Source organism: Pyxicephalus adspersus, chromosome 8 (assembly GCF_032062135.1).
Source record: "Pyxicephalus adspersus chromosome 8, UCB_Pads_2.0, whole genome shotgun sequence".
In the NCBI taxonomy this organism is placed as follows: Eukaryota; Metazoa; Chordata; class Amphibia; order Anura; family Pyxicephalidae; genus Pyxicephalus; species Pyxicephalus adspersus.
The window spans coordinates 68,526,624-68,545,451 of NC_092865.1; the positions used below are offsets into that span (position 1 = coordinate 68,526,624).

An 18,828-nucleotide genomic window follows, 5' to 3' on the forward strand; every position below is an offset into this window, starting at 1 on the left:
CAAATACAAGCACCCCCCCCCCCTCAAATCAACTCCAGGCCTTTTATCTGCCTAATTGATAATGACATAAATAAAGGAATTGCCCACACCAGCCCATGAAATAGCCTTTGAGTCAATTGTCCAATTACTTTTGAGCCCCCAAAATGAAGTGATTGTGTAAAAAAAGGCTTTAGTTCCTCACATTTTTATGTAATCTTTTTGTTCAACCCACTGAATTAAAGCTGAAAATCTGCAGTTCAACTGCATCTAAGTTGTTTTATTTACAACTATGTGGTAATGTACAGAATGAAAAATAGGTCTACAGCAGTATATATACAAATATACACACACTTATACATACATTTATAGACGCACTTTTTGTTATTTTTGTTTTTGGAAAAATACCGACTCCCCATACACTTGAAAAAGCAGCATTATTAACTGCAAAACGTGTCGAGTGGGAGGAAGCATTAACCTGACAGTTTTTCTTCTTAATATTATTTCTTATTATTCTTAAGGATGTCACTTTAAAATCCCTGCTTCTCATAACTGTATAAAAGCAAAGCATCGGCAAATATGTTGTTTCTGTTTTTTTTTTATAAAAAAAAAAAACATATTATAGATTTTTGTTGCATACAATTGTATGCAAAGCTAGCAAACCTAAATTCTGCAACCTAGAGAACAAAGAAAGTACACTTAACTTACATCCTTAGTAGAAACCCTTATGCTGCCCCCAGACATAGGGGTCAATGATGGCCCATCCTTTAGTTCAGTTAGGAGAAGCTGCTGGCAACTCACAATATGGTAGCGAAGAAATTGGCTCATTAGCCCATTCTGAGTCCATTTTTCAATCTGTAACAAATAAAATATATGTTGACTGGATGATCTTAACCAGGTTTTCTTTGCCATCTGTGTCTTATTAGGGAGATTTGTTTTTGCTAGCTATCCTGTAGACCAGGGGTCCCCAACCCCCAGTCTAGCAAGGTCAAGAGAAGGACCCCGCTTAGGGGGACGTACCGGCCAGAGCCGCGGACCCATATGCATCGCAGTCTAAGGGTAGTGGGCAGGGTGTTGCTCCGGACACAACCATCCCACTCCCCCATTGCAGGACTTGTGGGCAGGTTCTAGCATCATGACGTCACCCTGGGGGAACTTTCTTCCCCTTTGAGTGACACCTGGCTCCCCACGCATGGGGAGTCTGTGAATTTAATGGTCCGTGAGCTTCAAAAGGTTGGGGACTGCTGTAGGCCCAAAAAGAAGTGAGACGAGATTTTTCCAATGTAGAGAAATCTTAGGTGTCACGGGAACACTAGTCCACATTACAAGATTTTCTGTTCCAGTTGCAACACTAAATTTTTAATCTATCTCACTTTTATTCTTGGTGACTCAGGGCAATTATGGACATTAATCACAAACAACCATAACGGCCTGACAGGGGGGTTTAATCCCCTTACTACTATATCCAAATATGAAAGAAAGTTTTGTGTTAAACTACTAATATGCAGGGCAGAGTAGGATTGAACGTAAGGCCATGGTCTGCATTAATAAGACATACATATAAACAGAGGCAGATAATACATAAAAGCAGGGGGCATACTTGTATTTTCAGTAAGCTTTGAATATTAGAGAGGCATTATCTGTGGGGTTGATGGTTCTTTATTGCTAAGAAAGCTTATGTTGTGGAATCTGGAAGACTTGTGGGTCTGACATGGGTTACATGGCTTTCCCCAAGCTAGTTAGACCCATAACTACACAAGAGTTATGTATTTGCATACATCTCTCTGAGCTGCTTGTCTATTTATTAGTTCCTGTATGTGTGGTATGCCTAGGCAGCACAGAGAAATTCTGGTACAGTACAAATCCGGGGCACTGGTTGTCATCAGAGGTCTAGATTTTTACTTATTTTAACTGTACCATGTAACTTTAACTCATACAAGGATTCTTCTATGATAATGTCAACTTACCTATTGCAGATAACAGCCAGTATTTCATTAGCCTCTCCCCATGAATGAACACTCAATACAGTGTTCGGCATGGGATAAAAAGGAAAAAGAGAATGATCTATTTGGGCTTGTGATAGATTTTTACTAGTTATCCCGACAATGAATAGTATACACACAATCCTTTCAGCAACTTCTACCAATATAGATTTGTGATAGTATTATCAGAAATCATAGAGAGATATTTATTTAGATCACTAAACACATAGTAATTACAGTGAAATTGGACAAATATAGTGTACATCCCAGTCTCATCTGAGTTTCAATACGTCAGTGTGTGCTTCAGTGTGACTGACAGTGACTGGTAAATCCTATTTCAAGTACAATAATAACATAAATTGAAATATTAGTTTTTCCAATTGTGGGAATAAGTTAGTGTATGCAATTAACATTATGTGAACTAACTAAGATGGTAATATCATGGTTTCTGCTTTACCCCTATATGGCGTGTAAAAAATTAAAACAAGATGGAAAGCACTGGAACTCACAGATCATCCAGGGGGTTATATGTGTACGTGGTGGGTAAAAGAGGTGAGCAGTCGGGTAGCTACTGCTCTCCAAGGGTCAGATCACAGGGGGCCGAAATAGGATATTTGCTTTTGACATCATACATAACCCTTGCACCTGGGATAATTTAAGTGAGTAAATGTCATGTATTCTTTTATTATTATCGGTTTAATTATTTTGATTACGGATGAAAATGTTAGCCATCGGAACTAGGTTATATTAAACGATTGTTTGATAGACATTTACTTCATATACTGGCCATATAGTGATAACACCAAAAATACTCCTCCTGATAAAATCCATAATTAGAATTGAAACTTTATGGTCGTATATCAAATGGTCCAGTGTAAAAATTTCATGTTAATGGCTCTAATAGCTCCATTTGGTTTATATTTACTGAGAAAAATGTTATTGTGTTTAAAGGTTGACAATAATAATATAATATAATGTGTTTATGCAGCTTCTTAGTGGCAGAAGTAGTAGATGCCGCTTAGCTGACATTTAAAGAAAGATGGTGGCAATCTTCTAGGGAGAGTTGAAGTATTGTTGGGGGGAAGTACTTCTTGGGGAGAAATACGTGACTGAAAAAAGCAGATCTGATGTTCAGGCCACTTTATTATTTACATGGGAAGATATGGCAGGAATAGCAAATGTGGGGCTAGCATTAATGATGTGAATTTCCTTGTAACTAAACTCATTAAAAATTAATACAAAAGTGGTTATGTAGCTGTGATTTTTGTGTCATCCTTAAATAGAATAAATAGGAAATTGTTACCACGCTTCTGTTTTCAATAGCCTCCAACTGTGGGACGAATACTGTAAAGGGCCCATCTCCATGTAAATCCATTTCTATGTATTGCTGAAATCAAATTGATACGCAAAAGAATGTGTTACGACATAATCCTATAGTTCTTACATTCAATGTCTAGTGGTGTTATAATACCACTCACCCGATATAACATGTTAAACTTGGATGTTTCTTTACTGTACCGTATGACCTGGAAAGGTATGACAACATTATAATATTTATAATTAATAAATATTAGTATCGTGCAATGGTCTATCTTTTGATCTGTTTAAAAGTGATGTTCAGTAAAAAATTTGTGTAATGGCTAAACTGTTGCATTAACCTATAAAAAAAATCATACCCATGCCCTTGTTAAAAAATAGAATGTACATATTATATATTATATTGTCCCTCTTTGTGTGTTAAAACTTTGGGGTAAAAAAATAAATAAAGACAATTTAATTCAGTTGTATATTCCTTTAAAAAATGTACATATTTTTACACCATTTCCAGGAAAAGATACTGAAACTCTCTGCCGCATCACGTTGATACCTCCTAAACATTTCTCTTTTATCCAAGAAATACAATAGTTTCTGTCTCTCTAAATAATGTTTTGAGAGGTTACTGGTTTGTTTGCCACCCGTACAAGTCCCCATTCATCACTTGTAGTGCCCTGTATTCTTGGACAGAGAAACTCTTTCGAACAACACATACAACTAGTAAAGAGCTGCAAGCGCAATCCGATTGCTCTTGCAGCCCTTTAAAGACCCTTAAAAAACACAAATTCTCGCACCATCGACTCCAATGGTGTTCAAATTCGGCATTCGATCGCCCGGAGAGTTTCACTATTCGATCCGATAGCGGTCGAATCGAATAGCGAGATATTCGACCGACACTAGGAGAGAGTGCAGTCGATGATGCATCTTGTTCCCGCTCCTTATTTATGCAATCGGCGGTCTGCAGACAAAGGGGCAACACAGGATTCTAGGTAACGGTAAAGTAAAATAAGTGTCACCCTCTAGCTTTATTGTCCGGCAGTGGTGCTGGAATCACAGAAATGATTGAACTGAATTAATTGCTATCCGAGTTCAGCTATGAATTGTCAATAAATAACTTTTTGGTAAGTTAAAATCAGAACCTGAGCTGTATTTCCAGTGCAAGTTATTCCATCGCCAGTAAATCCTAGTCTACAGAGGCACAAGCGCTTTGCTGGTCCCGTAGAAAGGCACATTGCATATATGCTGCAACCTCCATTGTCCTAGAAAGAAATGAGAAGTGGATTAATACCTAATATTGACAAGGACTAAAGCCATATGAACACAAGGACATTGCTAAGATTTGGAATGAATTCAAATGTTAGAATTTTGACATACAAAGCAGAGATCACCCTGTGAATGCTTTGCACCTAAATAAACACAGAATGCCCCATTTTACTTTATCCAAATTGTTACTACCTGCCCAAAGTCAATGCAAATGACAGAAAAAGTGAAACAAATACCAGAAATTATGGCAGTATAAAACCTAACTCAGGTATGAGCCATTTCTCCGAAAATAATGCCTATACCTTGTCGTTTTGTGTAAAGCCTTTTGTGTACAGGCTCATATTTTAAATCAGTTATTGATCACTTTTTCTGGCATGCTATTATTTGCATGTACATTGAACTTGTTTAGGCAAAAAAGTGAGCACTTCTCTATAAGATCAATATAAAATTATTATCCTAAAATGCTTTAAATAGCTTCCCATGTGAGAAGAAAAATGCAAATTCATTTGTATGTAAAGTAAGCCCATAATGAATTTGCTATTTGTTGGCAAATGTGCTAAATCCTTGATCACATCTGTTCCAGGTTTGCTGGATCACCCATCTTCTTCAGTCTTGGAGAGCTTTAATAAATTAGGCCCTATGTAACAGTACAGGTATCCATTAATGAAGCTATCATACTTATTGTAAAGGTGACATGTAAAATGTTTTCATTTTCTATAGGCACTTGCTAGATTTCATTGCAGAATCTTTTACAAACCCCATATAAGGTGTAATTCTAACATTCTAACAGCACTTGCTTGTTCTTACTTTCTTTAAAACTACTAAAAAAATAAAATAAACTTGATTTTTAAGCATTACCCACACGAGCCTAAAGAATGTTTTTGATTGAATATATACAATTTCATTTAAGCCAGAAATTGTATTTATTTTCACGCATTATGTATGCAGATTGCTTACTGTAACAAAAGAATCAGTATAGGCTATTTGAAACAAGATTTTGATATCATTCTACTTCTGGCACCTAGTAGTAGTGACCACTGTGACCCTAACATATTATACAACTCTAAATCAAGTCAAGTAGTAGGAAAATTGTAGTAGGAATGAGACTAGAAGCAAGTTTTGTGGATTTACATTGTCAGGGATGTGGAGGCAGCACCATTGTGGTTTTCTATACGATTACATATTTATCCCGCATAGTCAATTACTAACTATTCCTCGTGTCTCCAACGTAGTCATATGTCAACATTTTTGAGGGAAGACAATTAAGCTAACTGCATGTTTTTGGGATATGGGAGGAAACCTATGCAAATATAGGAAGAATTTACAAACTCCATACAAAAAGTGTCGGGTTGAGATTCGAACCTGGGATTTTAGTGCTGTAATAGCACAATCCCTAGCCTCTGAGGCAGCCATACCATTCAGTTATTCTAGAACACTAACAAAACTCAGAAATATAAACTCAGCTATCGTATCGGGTTTTAGAAAGGGCAACAAAGTTTATATAGCTCCAGAAAGACTGTATTAATCTAAGACCACGCTTTCAAGTATTGAGCAAAACATTGGGTTCTGTTATTTAGAAAGTAGGAGTTTCAAATTGGAAGCTGGGATACCTTGGGTCCAGGGATGTCATTAAATGTCATTGGATGTACATAACTAACAAATCTCCTCGGGGACACTTTAATACAAACTAGATTTCCATCCTAAACCATTTCAGATTTGTAGCAGACGTAGTAATAGCAACACATCTAAACTAATACACAGCCTAATAACTGTGTCTCACTGCACAGATAAAGCAAAAGGGGATATATAACCAGTGAAGATTCTGATTACTGCCTGTTCTCAGCTTCTCTAGACTGAAGACTTTAGGGGGGATCGGGTCAAAATCTTTAAACCAGATGATACTGTCCTGGATCTTCACACTGGAAATTTCATTTGCCTCAATGACCTCCGTAATGTACTCACCTAAAGAGTAGGAGAAGAGATAGATTTACTGGAGGTAATTATAGATAAAAGCAGAATTCTTTTATAAATAACACAACAAGAATACCTCTTTGCAAAGATTGATTTCCCGGCAGGTCTGTACACCATCTCCTTCGTACCCTTGAAGGCAATTGCAAGCGACCTGCAAGAGGAGCAAGAATTTAATTGATCAAAAGAAGAAAAAAATTGTATCTTGTATTATGGCAGCTGGCCATAGTCTGAATAACTTGCGAGGTCTGGAATTAATTTAATTTACAACCTGCACATCTTCTGGGCTGTTCTTCATTTGGGTGTCCATAAGTAGGTCAGTATCTCTATGCTGAACTCAGAGGATTAAGTTTGCCCCAAAACAAGCAAGTTCATTGTGTTTTCTATGGATTTCAATATGAAAACTCCATAACTAGGACACTCTAGTGCTAAATTCTGGGGACGCAAGGACGAGTCATTATTCACACAACATGGTACATATTATGGGGTTTACAAATTTTGGCATTAAAAAAGGCCTTTTCTTGGTACACAGATGTAAACTTTCAGGCAATGTTTTGATAAGTGAATTCTTTATTATATATAGAGACACTGTACCAGCTTACGTGCTTACGTGAATGCCAATTTTAAATCAATACCTAAGGCATAGTTTAAATATCAAGTTGGAATTGTCCGTGATCCGGCAAAGTGTAGCTAGGGCAATGCAAGGAGATAAAGATGAAGTTTGGAAGACAAAGAATAATTGAAGGATGAATAATGGAAAGTTCAACTTTGTTAGTAACAGGGAAATCTTTATTCTTTTTTATCACAATACAACATATATACAATACAAGATTTTTGCATGTATGCATTGACATATTTGAGCTAGAAATTATATGAAAATTTGTGAATTTAATTTTGTAATTTTTAAATTTTTTTTACCTATGCGGTCTTTTCAGAGACTTAATTTTAAAAGTTAAAGAAATAATATTACCGGCCTCCTAAAGCTTTGATTAGTAAGGGTAAAGAGCACTAAATCAGTAGTCACCAACCTTTTCGGAACGGCAGACCACTAAATTTACCGGCTCCAGCGGGGTGTCACTCAAAGGGGGAAAGAACTTCCCCTTTAGTGATATCATGATGTCAGAACCTGCCCACTCTCCCATCTCAGGTCTGAGCCCGAGAGAATGTGTCCAGAGACCCAACCCGCCCACTTCCCCGAGCCTGCGATCGGTACGGGGAACACGGTCCGTGGCTCTGGCTAGTGCTTCATCCCAGCGGGGTCCTTCTCTTGACGCTGCACGGGGGTGCACCTGCCAGAGCCGCAGACCACCAACATTTTCTCCCAAACCACCGGTTGGTTACTTAGGCCTATGACAATCAAAGTAAGTTATTCTAATCATTTAAATCAGTATTACACCTTCCAAGGTCGTATGTGAGTTAAATTATAATATTCTGTTGTGTCTGTTGTTACATAAGGGAGACCGGCCAAAAACTAAAAGACAAAATAGTCCATCAGAAGTATGTTATAAACACAGAATTTAGATTATCTGGACATTTTGTAATTAACGGATAGTCAGAATAACATAACCGTGTCCTCCTGAGAAATTCTGTTAAGCTGGGTGGGAAGGAGCTGTAGACGGGTGGCTGCCTCCTTAATGTGACCCAACTTTTCAGTAGCCACCCAAAAACAGACAGGTGGTTGCTAAAAAGTGCTTGGTTGTCAACCCAGCAAAATGGCGCTGGGGAGAACACTGTATAATATATAGCTAATAATTCTATATCTAAATTAAAGAGGGGTTTTGTGATTTTTATTAAAGGATTAATAGGCTCAATACGAAGTTATTTGTGCTTTGCATATGTTCCTACATTTACTTTTTAATTTATGAATTTTATAAGTATGTAATTTTGACATAATGTAACTAAAAGTATTTTGGAAGTAAACAGACACACAAACACACAGGTTGTGTGGTCACAGAGGTTGTGAATAATAGCCTAGCTTCTATAATAAGGTGCAAGAAAGATGACAGAATTTTTAGATATTGGATAACCGACCGAAGCATGGTTTATGTTTTACAGATTATTCATTTTACATGAAGTGGCGCTTATCTAATCTTCATTGGTTTAAAACATTGTCAAAGAAAGCTGTTAAAGGTATATTTGATTTGATAATAAATATAACTCACTTTGTTGGGTCCAGTTTTGGTGCATTCAGCTTTTGGATGACAGCCACCGTTGTTTTCCAAACACGCATCAATCTCTGCTCAGAAACAAAAATAAAATACATATGGATGAATATGGAAGAAGCAGCCGTAAGTATCTGCAAGAGAAAAGTAAGGTGGCATTTAGGTGTGGTTAGGACAAAAAAGAGAGGCCTTGTAGCCTTTGAAATAGCCCACATGACAGGGTTGGAGGCCTAGACCGAGGTATAGGAGTTAATGATTTGTGTAAGCTGAGAATAAGTTGTTGGGCTGGTGTTAAAGGGGTAGGAGGAGTTAGGTAGGAAGGCTTAAAAAGGGAATATCGGAAGCAGGTGGCCCTCTTTTTAGCAAGAAAAGTTTTTGTTAGGATGCAGGTTGGAGAATGGCCGATTTTGAGGGCCTCGTGGCCCAGCTTAGGGACACAGCAGCTTCACCATGGTGTAGCTAAGGTGCTGGGGGGCTGCCGTGAGCCCCCCTGCAGCTAGGTTAGCAGGACTACAGCCTCCGAGGCATAGGCCTCCAGTGCGCCTCAGTCCCGAGCATTGCTGGGGCTTAGCGCCAGTGTGGGAGCACCTCAAGGGACCCTCTTGGCCAGCGGGCTGGGTTTAGCGGGGCCCAGGCCAGTGTCCGGTCAGGGAGGAATCCCCTCCAATGGCGGCGCTCTGGGAAAGGGGCTGCGGCTGCCAGGGAGTGCAGCCCCAGATTCCTAAGGAATGAGGCCTGCAGGCCTGAGGCCACCCCTGCAGCCGGGGCCTCGATTTTGCTTTGCATTAAGGCTGGAGTTAAGTTGCATGGTGCATGGTTACATTGGTTGCTATATTGGAAAAATTGGATATTAGTTAGCTAGGTTATTATAATAGGGATTATTTGTTATAGTTATGTCTTTGGGAAAGTAAAGTTTGGAGTTTGGGTATTTATGTTATTATCAAGTTATTTATTTGTTTATTTATATGGTTATTTAAATTGGTTAATTTATTTATGTTAATAAATCGACTGCTTGCCAGGCATTTTAAGTCAAACCTGGAGTCTTTAATGGTTGGGATTAAGGGGTTGGGGGAGGAAATGTAATGGAGTTGTGGTATGTTAAGAGGTGGTTAGTAAGTATTAATAGGAGGGATTGAGGGTCAGAGCTACCCCGGCCAAGTAAATGCAGAAAAAAGCAACACAGGTGATGAGCCCCCAACCTCTACTTTGGGGAATCTAAAAGTGATAAAGGCAGACCAATCAGGAGCTGTCATGCTTGTAAACACATAGCCAAGTTCATTGCCAGAATTCCTGGAGGAATGTAGTAGAAATAGCAAGAATAAGAAACATCCTCTATATACTAGTACATTTTTCTGGTAATATTGAACTGAAAATAAAGGCAACAAAGAATTTGAAACTAACGTGTCTGCATTACCCAAAACAATTGCTGTACATCTCTAACCTAGCTCGGAAAATTGCAACTGGAATAGAATTAACAGTTAAGAAAAATGGTAGCAATTTATTTTCAGTAGTATGTATGTTATGTATTTAAATGTAAAGACGTGTGCCTACCTCCTAATAGTTTCCTATTATTTATTAAATTAGTTTTTCAATGACAACATGATGACAAACACTAGGCTTGAAGCAGAAAGATCAACAATTGTATTTCTAGCAGATCTACAGAGAAATTCAACATTAGGAAAGGCAATTAATGACCTTTCTATTTAGAATAGATCTCTCCTTTAGATATGCTTTAGATACATTACGTTTTTACCTTCACAGATGATTCCATCTCCACTATAGCCATCGATACAAGTGCAACGTGCTTGTCCCAACGCAGCCTTAGTGCAATTTGCATAAATAGAACATCCACCGTTGTTAACAGTACAAGCATCGATCTCTGAAAATGATAAAATGACCACAATGAGAAACGGTGAATTTAAAACCTCTATATCCAAATATAACATAATGGGACTTTACCGGTGGCTTTCTAGAAAATGACCAAACTTTATTCACACAACATATGTAAATATGTAAGAGTATTACCAACATCAAGTGTCATATGATTCTGCTTATACAATTCACATAATAATGGAGCAAATATTCAAACAGTTGGAACACAAACATCAATTGCTGCTTTCCTTACAGAACACTCCTTACTCAACAAGTATTTAAGACTTCTAAGTCTTCTAATTTAAGTCCCCTTCTTCAAGGGAGGAATTTTTACAAATATCCATTTTATTTATAATACATAGAAATCATAATCATAAAAGTAAAGTCCAGCGCCATCAAGGGATCTTCGGGATTAAAGGTAAGGGTAATTTTTTTCACTGTAGTTCTCCTTTAAATAAAAGATACATATTGTGAATGACATATTATGGATTTGTCATTCTTCCTATTAGCAATGAACTTCACTCACCAAACCAGCCCGATGTGCTACAGCTTGGTGAAGGAAATCTGATGACCCCTAAGGCCTCTCTTAAGGTATTAATTAACTTTCCACGAAAATGTAAGCGCTGGACATTTTTATCAAAATAAGATGCATTCTAAAGAATGTGTATATAACGTGAAATCATAGCTATACTTTCAGGCGATTTTAATAAAATTGTTGTCCCAAAATGTGGTTCGCACATCCTTTCCTTACCTGTACAGTGTGTGCCATTTCCCGAATATCCTGCGAGGCAGAAGCATTTTCCGGTGGTGTTTGTAGGTCCTGGAATGCAACTGAAAAGAATTAAACTGTAATAACCCGTTCATATCAATGTGAAGTGATGCATAAGCTGATAAAAAAAAAAACATTTACTGACTTACATTTTGGCGATTAAACTGTAATCAAATAAATCAATTTATTTTTTTAAAGAAGGCTAAGGACTCTTTGGTGTGTGTTTTTCTTTCCTTTCCCCTCAATCAATAAATAAAATGTGTGGAAAGTTGGAAGTTAAGGCTGAGTTGAAACTAGAATGTTAGAATGAGTAGAAACTAAAATTTACAAGTGCGATATAAAAGCAAAACTGAATGATATTAGGTGCAATATAGCTTATGGTCACTATTTACTTGTTGCTCAGAGACCTGAATTTTCCATCTCAAACCCATTCATTTACGAGTCTGCGCATTCGACTCAACAATGCAAAACCTTTATTTTTTTCCATTAAAATAAGGGATTGGATTGTAACATTCCAAAAATTTTTGTAACGCCTATATTGGAATTCCTGGGATACTCTTTCTACTGCAGTAGTAATACCTGATGACCGTTAATTAGTAGGTCCCAGATTTTACAAGTATGCAATAAATAAAGGCAAAACTCTAAATATGCACCTTCGTTCTAGGTCAGTAGTTTACACAGAAAAAGTCAATAAACCTTTCTTATTTTATTAAGGTTTCAGTTTTTTTATTTGTAAGTCAGATAGTCCCGGATCCCCATTTTCCATTGTAAGGCATCCAGGAGCATGCAAAACAATTCTGACAGGTAATTGCAAGCATTTGCTGAATATGTTGGAAGTCTATAAAATAGGTTTGAGCTGCAGACCTCTATGAGATGATGCTCCAGGCATCTCCTAAAATCTGCTACAACCCTACGCCTGTACAAAGAGGGATTACAACCAATATAGTTTGTTTTAATGATAACCATTGCTTTGGGGGAAGGGACAGCGGTGAAGCACAGCGGTATTAAACTTTATTCAAACTGCTGCTGTTCTCACAAAGGGATATTGGATGATATATTCTCGAGAAAAAGATATTACACCCTTTTTCAATTACGAGGTAATCAGGAAAAAAAAAATCTTGTTCTTAGATGATCCTAACATTAGACATATAGAGCCTACTTTCAAGATTAATAACAACAGGACATAATATAACATTTGTGTAACAAAGTCAAAATGCAGGAGGAGTATGGGAAGATTAGATACAGTCTTCCCATTTTCATAGGAATGAGGTAAGTAGCAGCCAGGTGCTGCTAATCAAATACTATTGAACAACTGACCATCAGGATGGGTGACTACCACTATAACAGCAGAAATGTTGGCAGTTTACTGGTCTTGAGCATTCAAATGTGTGTTAACAAAATGCCAAGCAGGAAAGACATAAGCAATGTTCTTGGAGAAGCAATTGTTGCCATCAATCTGGGAAAAGGTGAAAAGGCCAATTCCAAGCAATTTAAAGTAGAGGTAAGAAGAAGTGTCACTTACTTGGCGTTGAAACTGCAGGTGCCATTGCATAAATCATTTTTAATGTCTAGAAAATAAAATATGGCATTATAAAAAAGATTTGTATTCATAACTAAAAGCGCAGTAGAGAAATAAAATGACAGTGACAAGGTTTTCCTTGGAAGCTTACAAAGTATCTGAAATCGAGGTAGGATTTCATACGAAGGAAAAAAAAAACAAATTCTTCGTAAGAAAAAGATACATTCCTTGTGCCGCTATAAATTAGTGAAGCATGAGTACAACTAGGCAGTGGTAAAAGTGGATATAATCAAACAATGACAAATGGTGAACATAATAAGGTGTGATATTTTTAAGTATATATAACCTTGAACAACTGAAACAACTTTCATATATCATAAAGCAGCTTTCGTTTTAAAGGAGACGTATTAAATCATAGATAGAGATGCTTTTAAAACCTGGTAGTTGCATGTGCCAATTGTATTTGGATTTTAGCTATAAATAGATTGCAAGGTACCATTTAGAACTGATTGAAGAAAAAACATTTCAGACACATGACTGAGATCATTAATTCTACACAGCTACTCGATAATGATTATGTACACTGGGCTAAATAGCACACAATTATAGGAAGACTGGCTACCTATGTCACAGACAGATCCAGTCCAGCCTTTATCACATTGGCATGATCCATCCCCATTGAGTCCATCATTACATTTGCCACGAATGCAATCACACTCTGTAAAAAAAAAAAAAAAAAAAGTATAAGAGATCAAAATATGTAATAAAAATCAGCAAGTTATGCTAAACGATTAAGATATATTCTAAGGTCAAAAAAAAAATGAAATGACAATGCTTAGTCCCTGTCTCCTGGTTGTGCTCGTGCATTGATTACACCAAGTTACGGAGGCTTTCAATGGAGAATCCGAGTGGTCCACTAAGCGGGCATGGCCCACTTTTTCCACCATCAGGTAATCGACTCAGGACAAGTGGCTATCGAAAGAATGAGTGCAAACAGACAGAAAGTGGCTGCAGAAGCTGACATTAAGCAATAGATAAACAAGTAGAAACTATATTTTATTAAAAAAAGAAATGGAACATCCTTATGATTCACAAAGATTTTTCAGACTGGTTGCCATTCAAATTACTGGTAATATCTACATGTTTTAATGTCTTTTTTTTTCTTAGATAAAACTTATTGGCTGATGTTGTCCTTATACAATTGATATTAAATGTTTTTCATTTTTTGATCGTTTTTAAGCATCACAATAAAATGCAGTGATTGAAAAGTACTCTTTGGAACACAAAACAAAGCCTTTATGTTCCCGAAAGAAACAATACATTTTTTTTTTTACTTTTGAATAACAAATAAAACTGAGGTTATTGCTGAATTGTAAAAATCTCCTTTAGTCTTTACAGACACAATGCAGGGTCATTATTGTGATCCTGACTTTAAATGTTGTACGTTACTGACCTGGAACAAGTATACTTGATAGGAATTTGGATAACACTAAATGTTTGCTTGTTCCAAGTTGGTGTATATAGTATGTTTTTGACAAGGGACAAGCATACAGGATAGGAATTTGGATATCAATAGATGTTTGCTTATTCTAGGTTGGTGACTTGTTAGGTACTAAAGTCAGGATCAGAATTCCATAACTGGAATCTCTAAAGACAAGTCAGAAAGACTTTTACATTTTTGGGTATAAGAGGTTAAATTTGAAAGGGCTATTATTTGAAGTGATTATAATTAATAATTATTGGGATCATTTAATAATATTAATTGAGCCTAAGCAGTACCATGCAAAGGTCTCCTCATCAAGTATGGGTAAAGTATCTGTACTCCACTCTAGTGTGTGTGTGTGTGTGTGTGTGTGTGTGTGTGTGTGTGTGTCTGTGACCTAAAGTTACTTTATGGCCACTTTCAAAGTCATCAAAGTGAAAGGACCCCTTGATTGAGCAGAAAATCAACCCAGCCTATAATTTCTGACAGTATGAATAAAGGTAACTTCACCTAATTTGCAATCAACCCCATATCTTCCAGCTTCACAGGTTTCACATGCAGTCCCATGAAAACCTTCTTTACAGATACATTCTCCAGTGCCTGTAATGCCATCCTGGCACTTTCCATTGTTAAAGCAGGAATTGTTTTGACCTCCTGGACAATGCAGACACTGATGTCCATAATAGCCATCACAGCATTGTGGAGTCTGTAAAGAAAAATAAAAGAATTTAATGAATTATTTGTATCCACCACCTCTGAATTTGTATTTTGGACATTTGGCAACTTAAACTTTGAATACAAAGGTTCTTTTACTAATTGCTCAGATACAATTGTTTTCACTGCTTTAAATACTTTAGATCTTTCAGATCAGGACGCCGAAATTTCCTGAAACCATCTGAAGTTCTAGGAAATTTTCGCAAGCTCTTTGTAGTTTTTTAGATTCTGTCATACACACCAAAATTTTGGAAAGGTTAAAAGGGATAATACATAAAGAATGCTTTTTTTTTTTTTTTTTAAAAAAAGGAACGTTACAGTTGGTCGTCTTTCTTTTTGGGGGAAGTTGGCTGTCCACTTGTGCTAACTGCCTGAAGCCGTGGTTAGTAATGTTTGCATCCAACCAGATACTAAAAACTACCTCTTCCTTCATCAAATGCCTTCCTGGTAAAATCCATCACCTATTATAAAAACCTTAACACCCTGTGAAAAACTGAAGGATGAAATTTACATGCAATTTTCTGAATTCCTGTAGAAGCTGGGATAGAACCCGACTGATCCATTGGACCTTTACTATGATTGACAGCTTTCATTTTGCTTCTGCCGGTTGTTACAGGCATGTAGGAACATCTAGGTGCCTGCGATTCATATCTGCAATAGTTTGTCCCCCATACCTCCAGTGACAATCGTGTACTTACCACTTTGGTGAAGACACATTTGAATTTGCAACCCTCGGTATTCCTGTTCTTCTTTTTGTAGACACATATGTCTGTGCCGATTGGTTTCTGTACAGAAAACATATACTAGTGAATTCCTTGTACAGTAAACATTTTTATTGTATTTATCTAGGAAATTAAACCTCTTCTGAATGTAGACAAACTTATATTCTTGTCACCATTCCTACCTTTATTCTCCTTTATATGTTTTATACAGAACGCCAGGTACGCAGTTAAATACACAATTGAAATACATACAATATATATTTTCATTACCTGCCCGAGGATTTACACCTAATTTTTAATGCTATACACTTGGACCAGTGACACACAATTAGGTCCAGATTCAGATTTCTGTGTCACATCCGATTTAATAGTAATTTGGAATTATCCAACGAGTAGGTCAGATTTGCCGCTAACATGCTTTTAGGCATAATCGCCAAAGAAGCAAAAGTTTCTACACACACATTGTACACACAATTCAAAATGGGCAAAGCGTTTATCACCCATGCTCCCTCCAAACAGTAGTCCACTGATACAGCATTTTAGTAGCTATGATCACTATTAAAAATTAAAACTCTTCACAGAAAATTTAATTATTTCTGCTTTTCTATGTTAGATCTTCCAGGCAGTACACAGAAGCGGCCGAGCTTCTCCTAGCATTTGAAAAAGTTGTATAATGGTAAAACTTGATATAATACAATTAACTGTTTAAAAATATTGAGCCGTCACATTGTACTTAGTATATATAAACAGCCAATTATGACAAACATATGATGGGTATAATTTAGAGGCGACGCCACTAACGATAATTATAGGGGTATAAGATATTAAATTGGAAAAGTTGAAAACATAGATGTTGGCCTTGCCGCAAGATACAATATTCTTTACTGCATTTACACTTATACATACAATTATGAAAGGGGTAGGGTATGAGGTATAAACTGAAAATCCAGACAGATATTTATGAAAGGTAGGGAAGGGCAAAAACTTTCCTACAAAGGAGGTTTTGTTACCATTTGTACTCCATTGAGTACATATTTGTGGTCACCAAGACCAGAAGTAAGCAAACAATCAACTAATTACAAGGACATTTTTGCAGCCCCTATTCCAACTGGTATAAAATGGTCATTGATATAGAATATGAAATAAATCTTCCCTCTTCCACAGAGCCGGTAAATAATGACCTGGTAGAATTTCTAACTTTTCCCCACTTTATTTACAACAAAGAACTACTAAGGAACTAACTGAGGAATAGTTAGGCATTAAATGACAGGCACTGACTCACCTCAAGTTCTGTTCCTTCTGGACACTGAATGCCTCTGTCACAGGCGTTACATTTTCTCTGTAAAACAAAAAATTGGAAATGTGGAAATTAATAAAAGAAAAAGGATTTCCTTAATTTGCTAAAAAGCATCAGTACCATAAACACATTGTACACAATAAGCAAGTCATAAGATCATTTCACTGCTTTGGAAGCTTATCCTGAAGCAATGAATATACCTGGGTATTAAAGTTTACCAGACACCAGAGACTGCCGATCCAGGAAACATTCAATTGCCTTACGGGATCGGGAGGAATTTATTTCCCCTGTTGGAGAAAAATTGAACCATGTTTATAGGGATTTTATTTTGCCTTCCTTGGGATGTTTTGGAAACATTAAGAGTAAAGGAAGCTGTGCAGACTAGTTTCAAGGGAAGGGTAAGACTGGAGGATTTTTTTTCCCCTCGAATGCTAAATGCAGCGGCTATAAATGATATTTATAGGGCGACCCACTTCCTACATTTAAATGCTTGGTGTACGGCTGAACAAATCCAAACGGATCATTCTCTTCCCTGCCTAGATGTGTGGAGAAAGATACGGTTACAACATTTCGTCTCCTCGCTGCCACCAGTGCGATAATTTCTTCGCCCTCTCATTCCATTAGAGAGTTTGTGTATGTCTGGAGACCCATTATAGAAGGAGTACTCTCGTACATATCTAAATTCCAGTTTAATGTCACGTGACACCCCTGACCCTCCTTTCATAGCTAAATGGGGGAGGGACCTTAATATTCAATTCACGACTGATCAAAAAGTCAGCATCGATTACCAAGATAGATACCAAGAGACAAATTACAAAATTACTCACTATCCACATACAGACCCAATGTGTTGGAGGTACGGGCAGCATACTGGCACTTTATTACATCTCCATCACTGATAAACCGGAGCTCGCCCCACTTCATGTGTCAGCACCGTCGAGGAAACGTTACAAACCTCTTTGTTACGCCACCTATTAAACGCAGCCAAGGCGTGTATTCCACCGCCGTGGAAGCAAACTGCTCCCCCCACTCTACAGCAATGGATTTCTAGGGTGAATGATATACAATTTATGGAAGAGCTAATGCAGTCCTAGTAGACCGATGTTTACCAGGTTCTACTGGAATGATTTTAAATGTTCAGCAGTCTATATAAGATTACTCTGTCCTCCGACTTGCGTTACACAGACATCTCCAGCCCTACCTTCCCTTCTTTTTTCTCTCTCCTCTACTTTATTCCTTCTTTCTCTTCTTCTTTTCTCTTCTCTACTTTTTTATAAATACTTATTATTGAAAAACTGGTGACCAACAGAATTGAGCTAGAATATGCTCTTTTTTCTCAGGAGGCTGTTTTCCAATATTGTCAAATGTTTTTTTATATACACCAGTATTAGCAAGGTTTATTGTTATGTTCCGTTACAGTTTTCTTTAAAATATGTATTGCTTTACACCTCCTCTATGGTTTGATGAAGTATTTGTGTGTTTTGTTGGTTACAAAACAAAGCTAACTCGGTAAATATTTGGACACTTTATTGGTATATTAAAGGGAAATTATGCAAACATAAAATTGGGGCATTGCTTTTTTCCTAAATTCTAGGGACAAATCCTCCATTACCTAAGCATTGTGGGTAAAAAAGAAGGAACTTAGGTGTCTTACATGGATCTCAGCTGTCTTTTTAGGTCATTGCATTTAGGTCAAATACTGCAATCTTTCATACGGCATTATAGCGAACAATGAGTTGAAAACTACTCAGAGTACTTTCTGGTAAAGTTCAAATTAATTATAGGTC

The 18,828-nt window shown here is 37.1% G+C and overlaps 1 protein-coding gene across 1 annotated transcript in view; it reads right to left on the bottom strand.

Annotated features, from left to right (window-relative positions):
* STAB1 (stabilin 1) overlaps positions 1-18,828 on the bottom strand; it is a gene marked incomplete in the record, with an annotated part of 106,666 nt that overhangs the window by 26,836 nt on the left and 61,002 nt on the right. Inside the window, 13 exon segments of the mRNA XM_072421052.1 lie at positions 685-831; positions 3,262-3,345; positions 3,437-3,484; positions 4,412-4,531; positions 6,583-6,657; positions 8,666-8,739; positions 10,419-10,544; positions 11,289-11,368; positions 12,829-12,874; positions 13,448-13,543; positions 14,819-15,014; positions 15,721-15,807; positions 17,027-17,083. Coding sequence (XP_072277153.1) covers positions 685-831; positions 3,262-3,345; positions 3,437-3,484; positions 4,412-4,531; positions 6,583-6,657; positions 8,666-8,739; positions 10,419-10,544; positions 11,289-11,368; positions 12,829-12,874; positions 13,448-13,543; positions 14,819-15,014; positions 15,721-15,807; positions 17,027-17,083 — 1,236 coding nt within the window.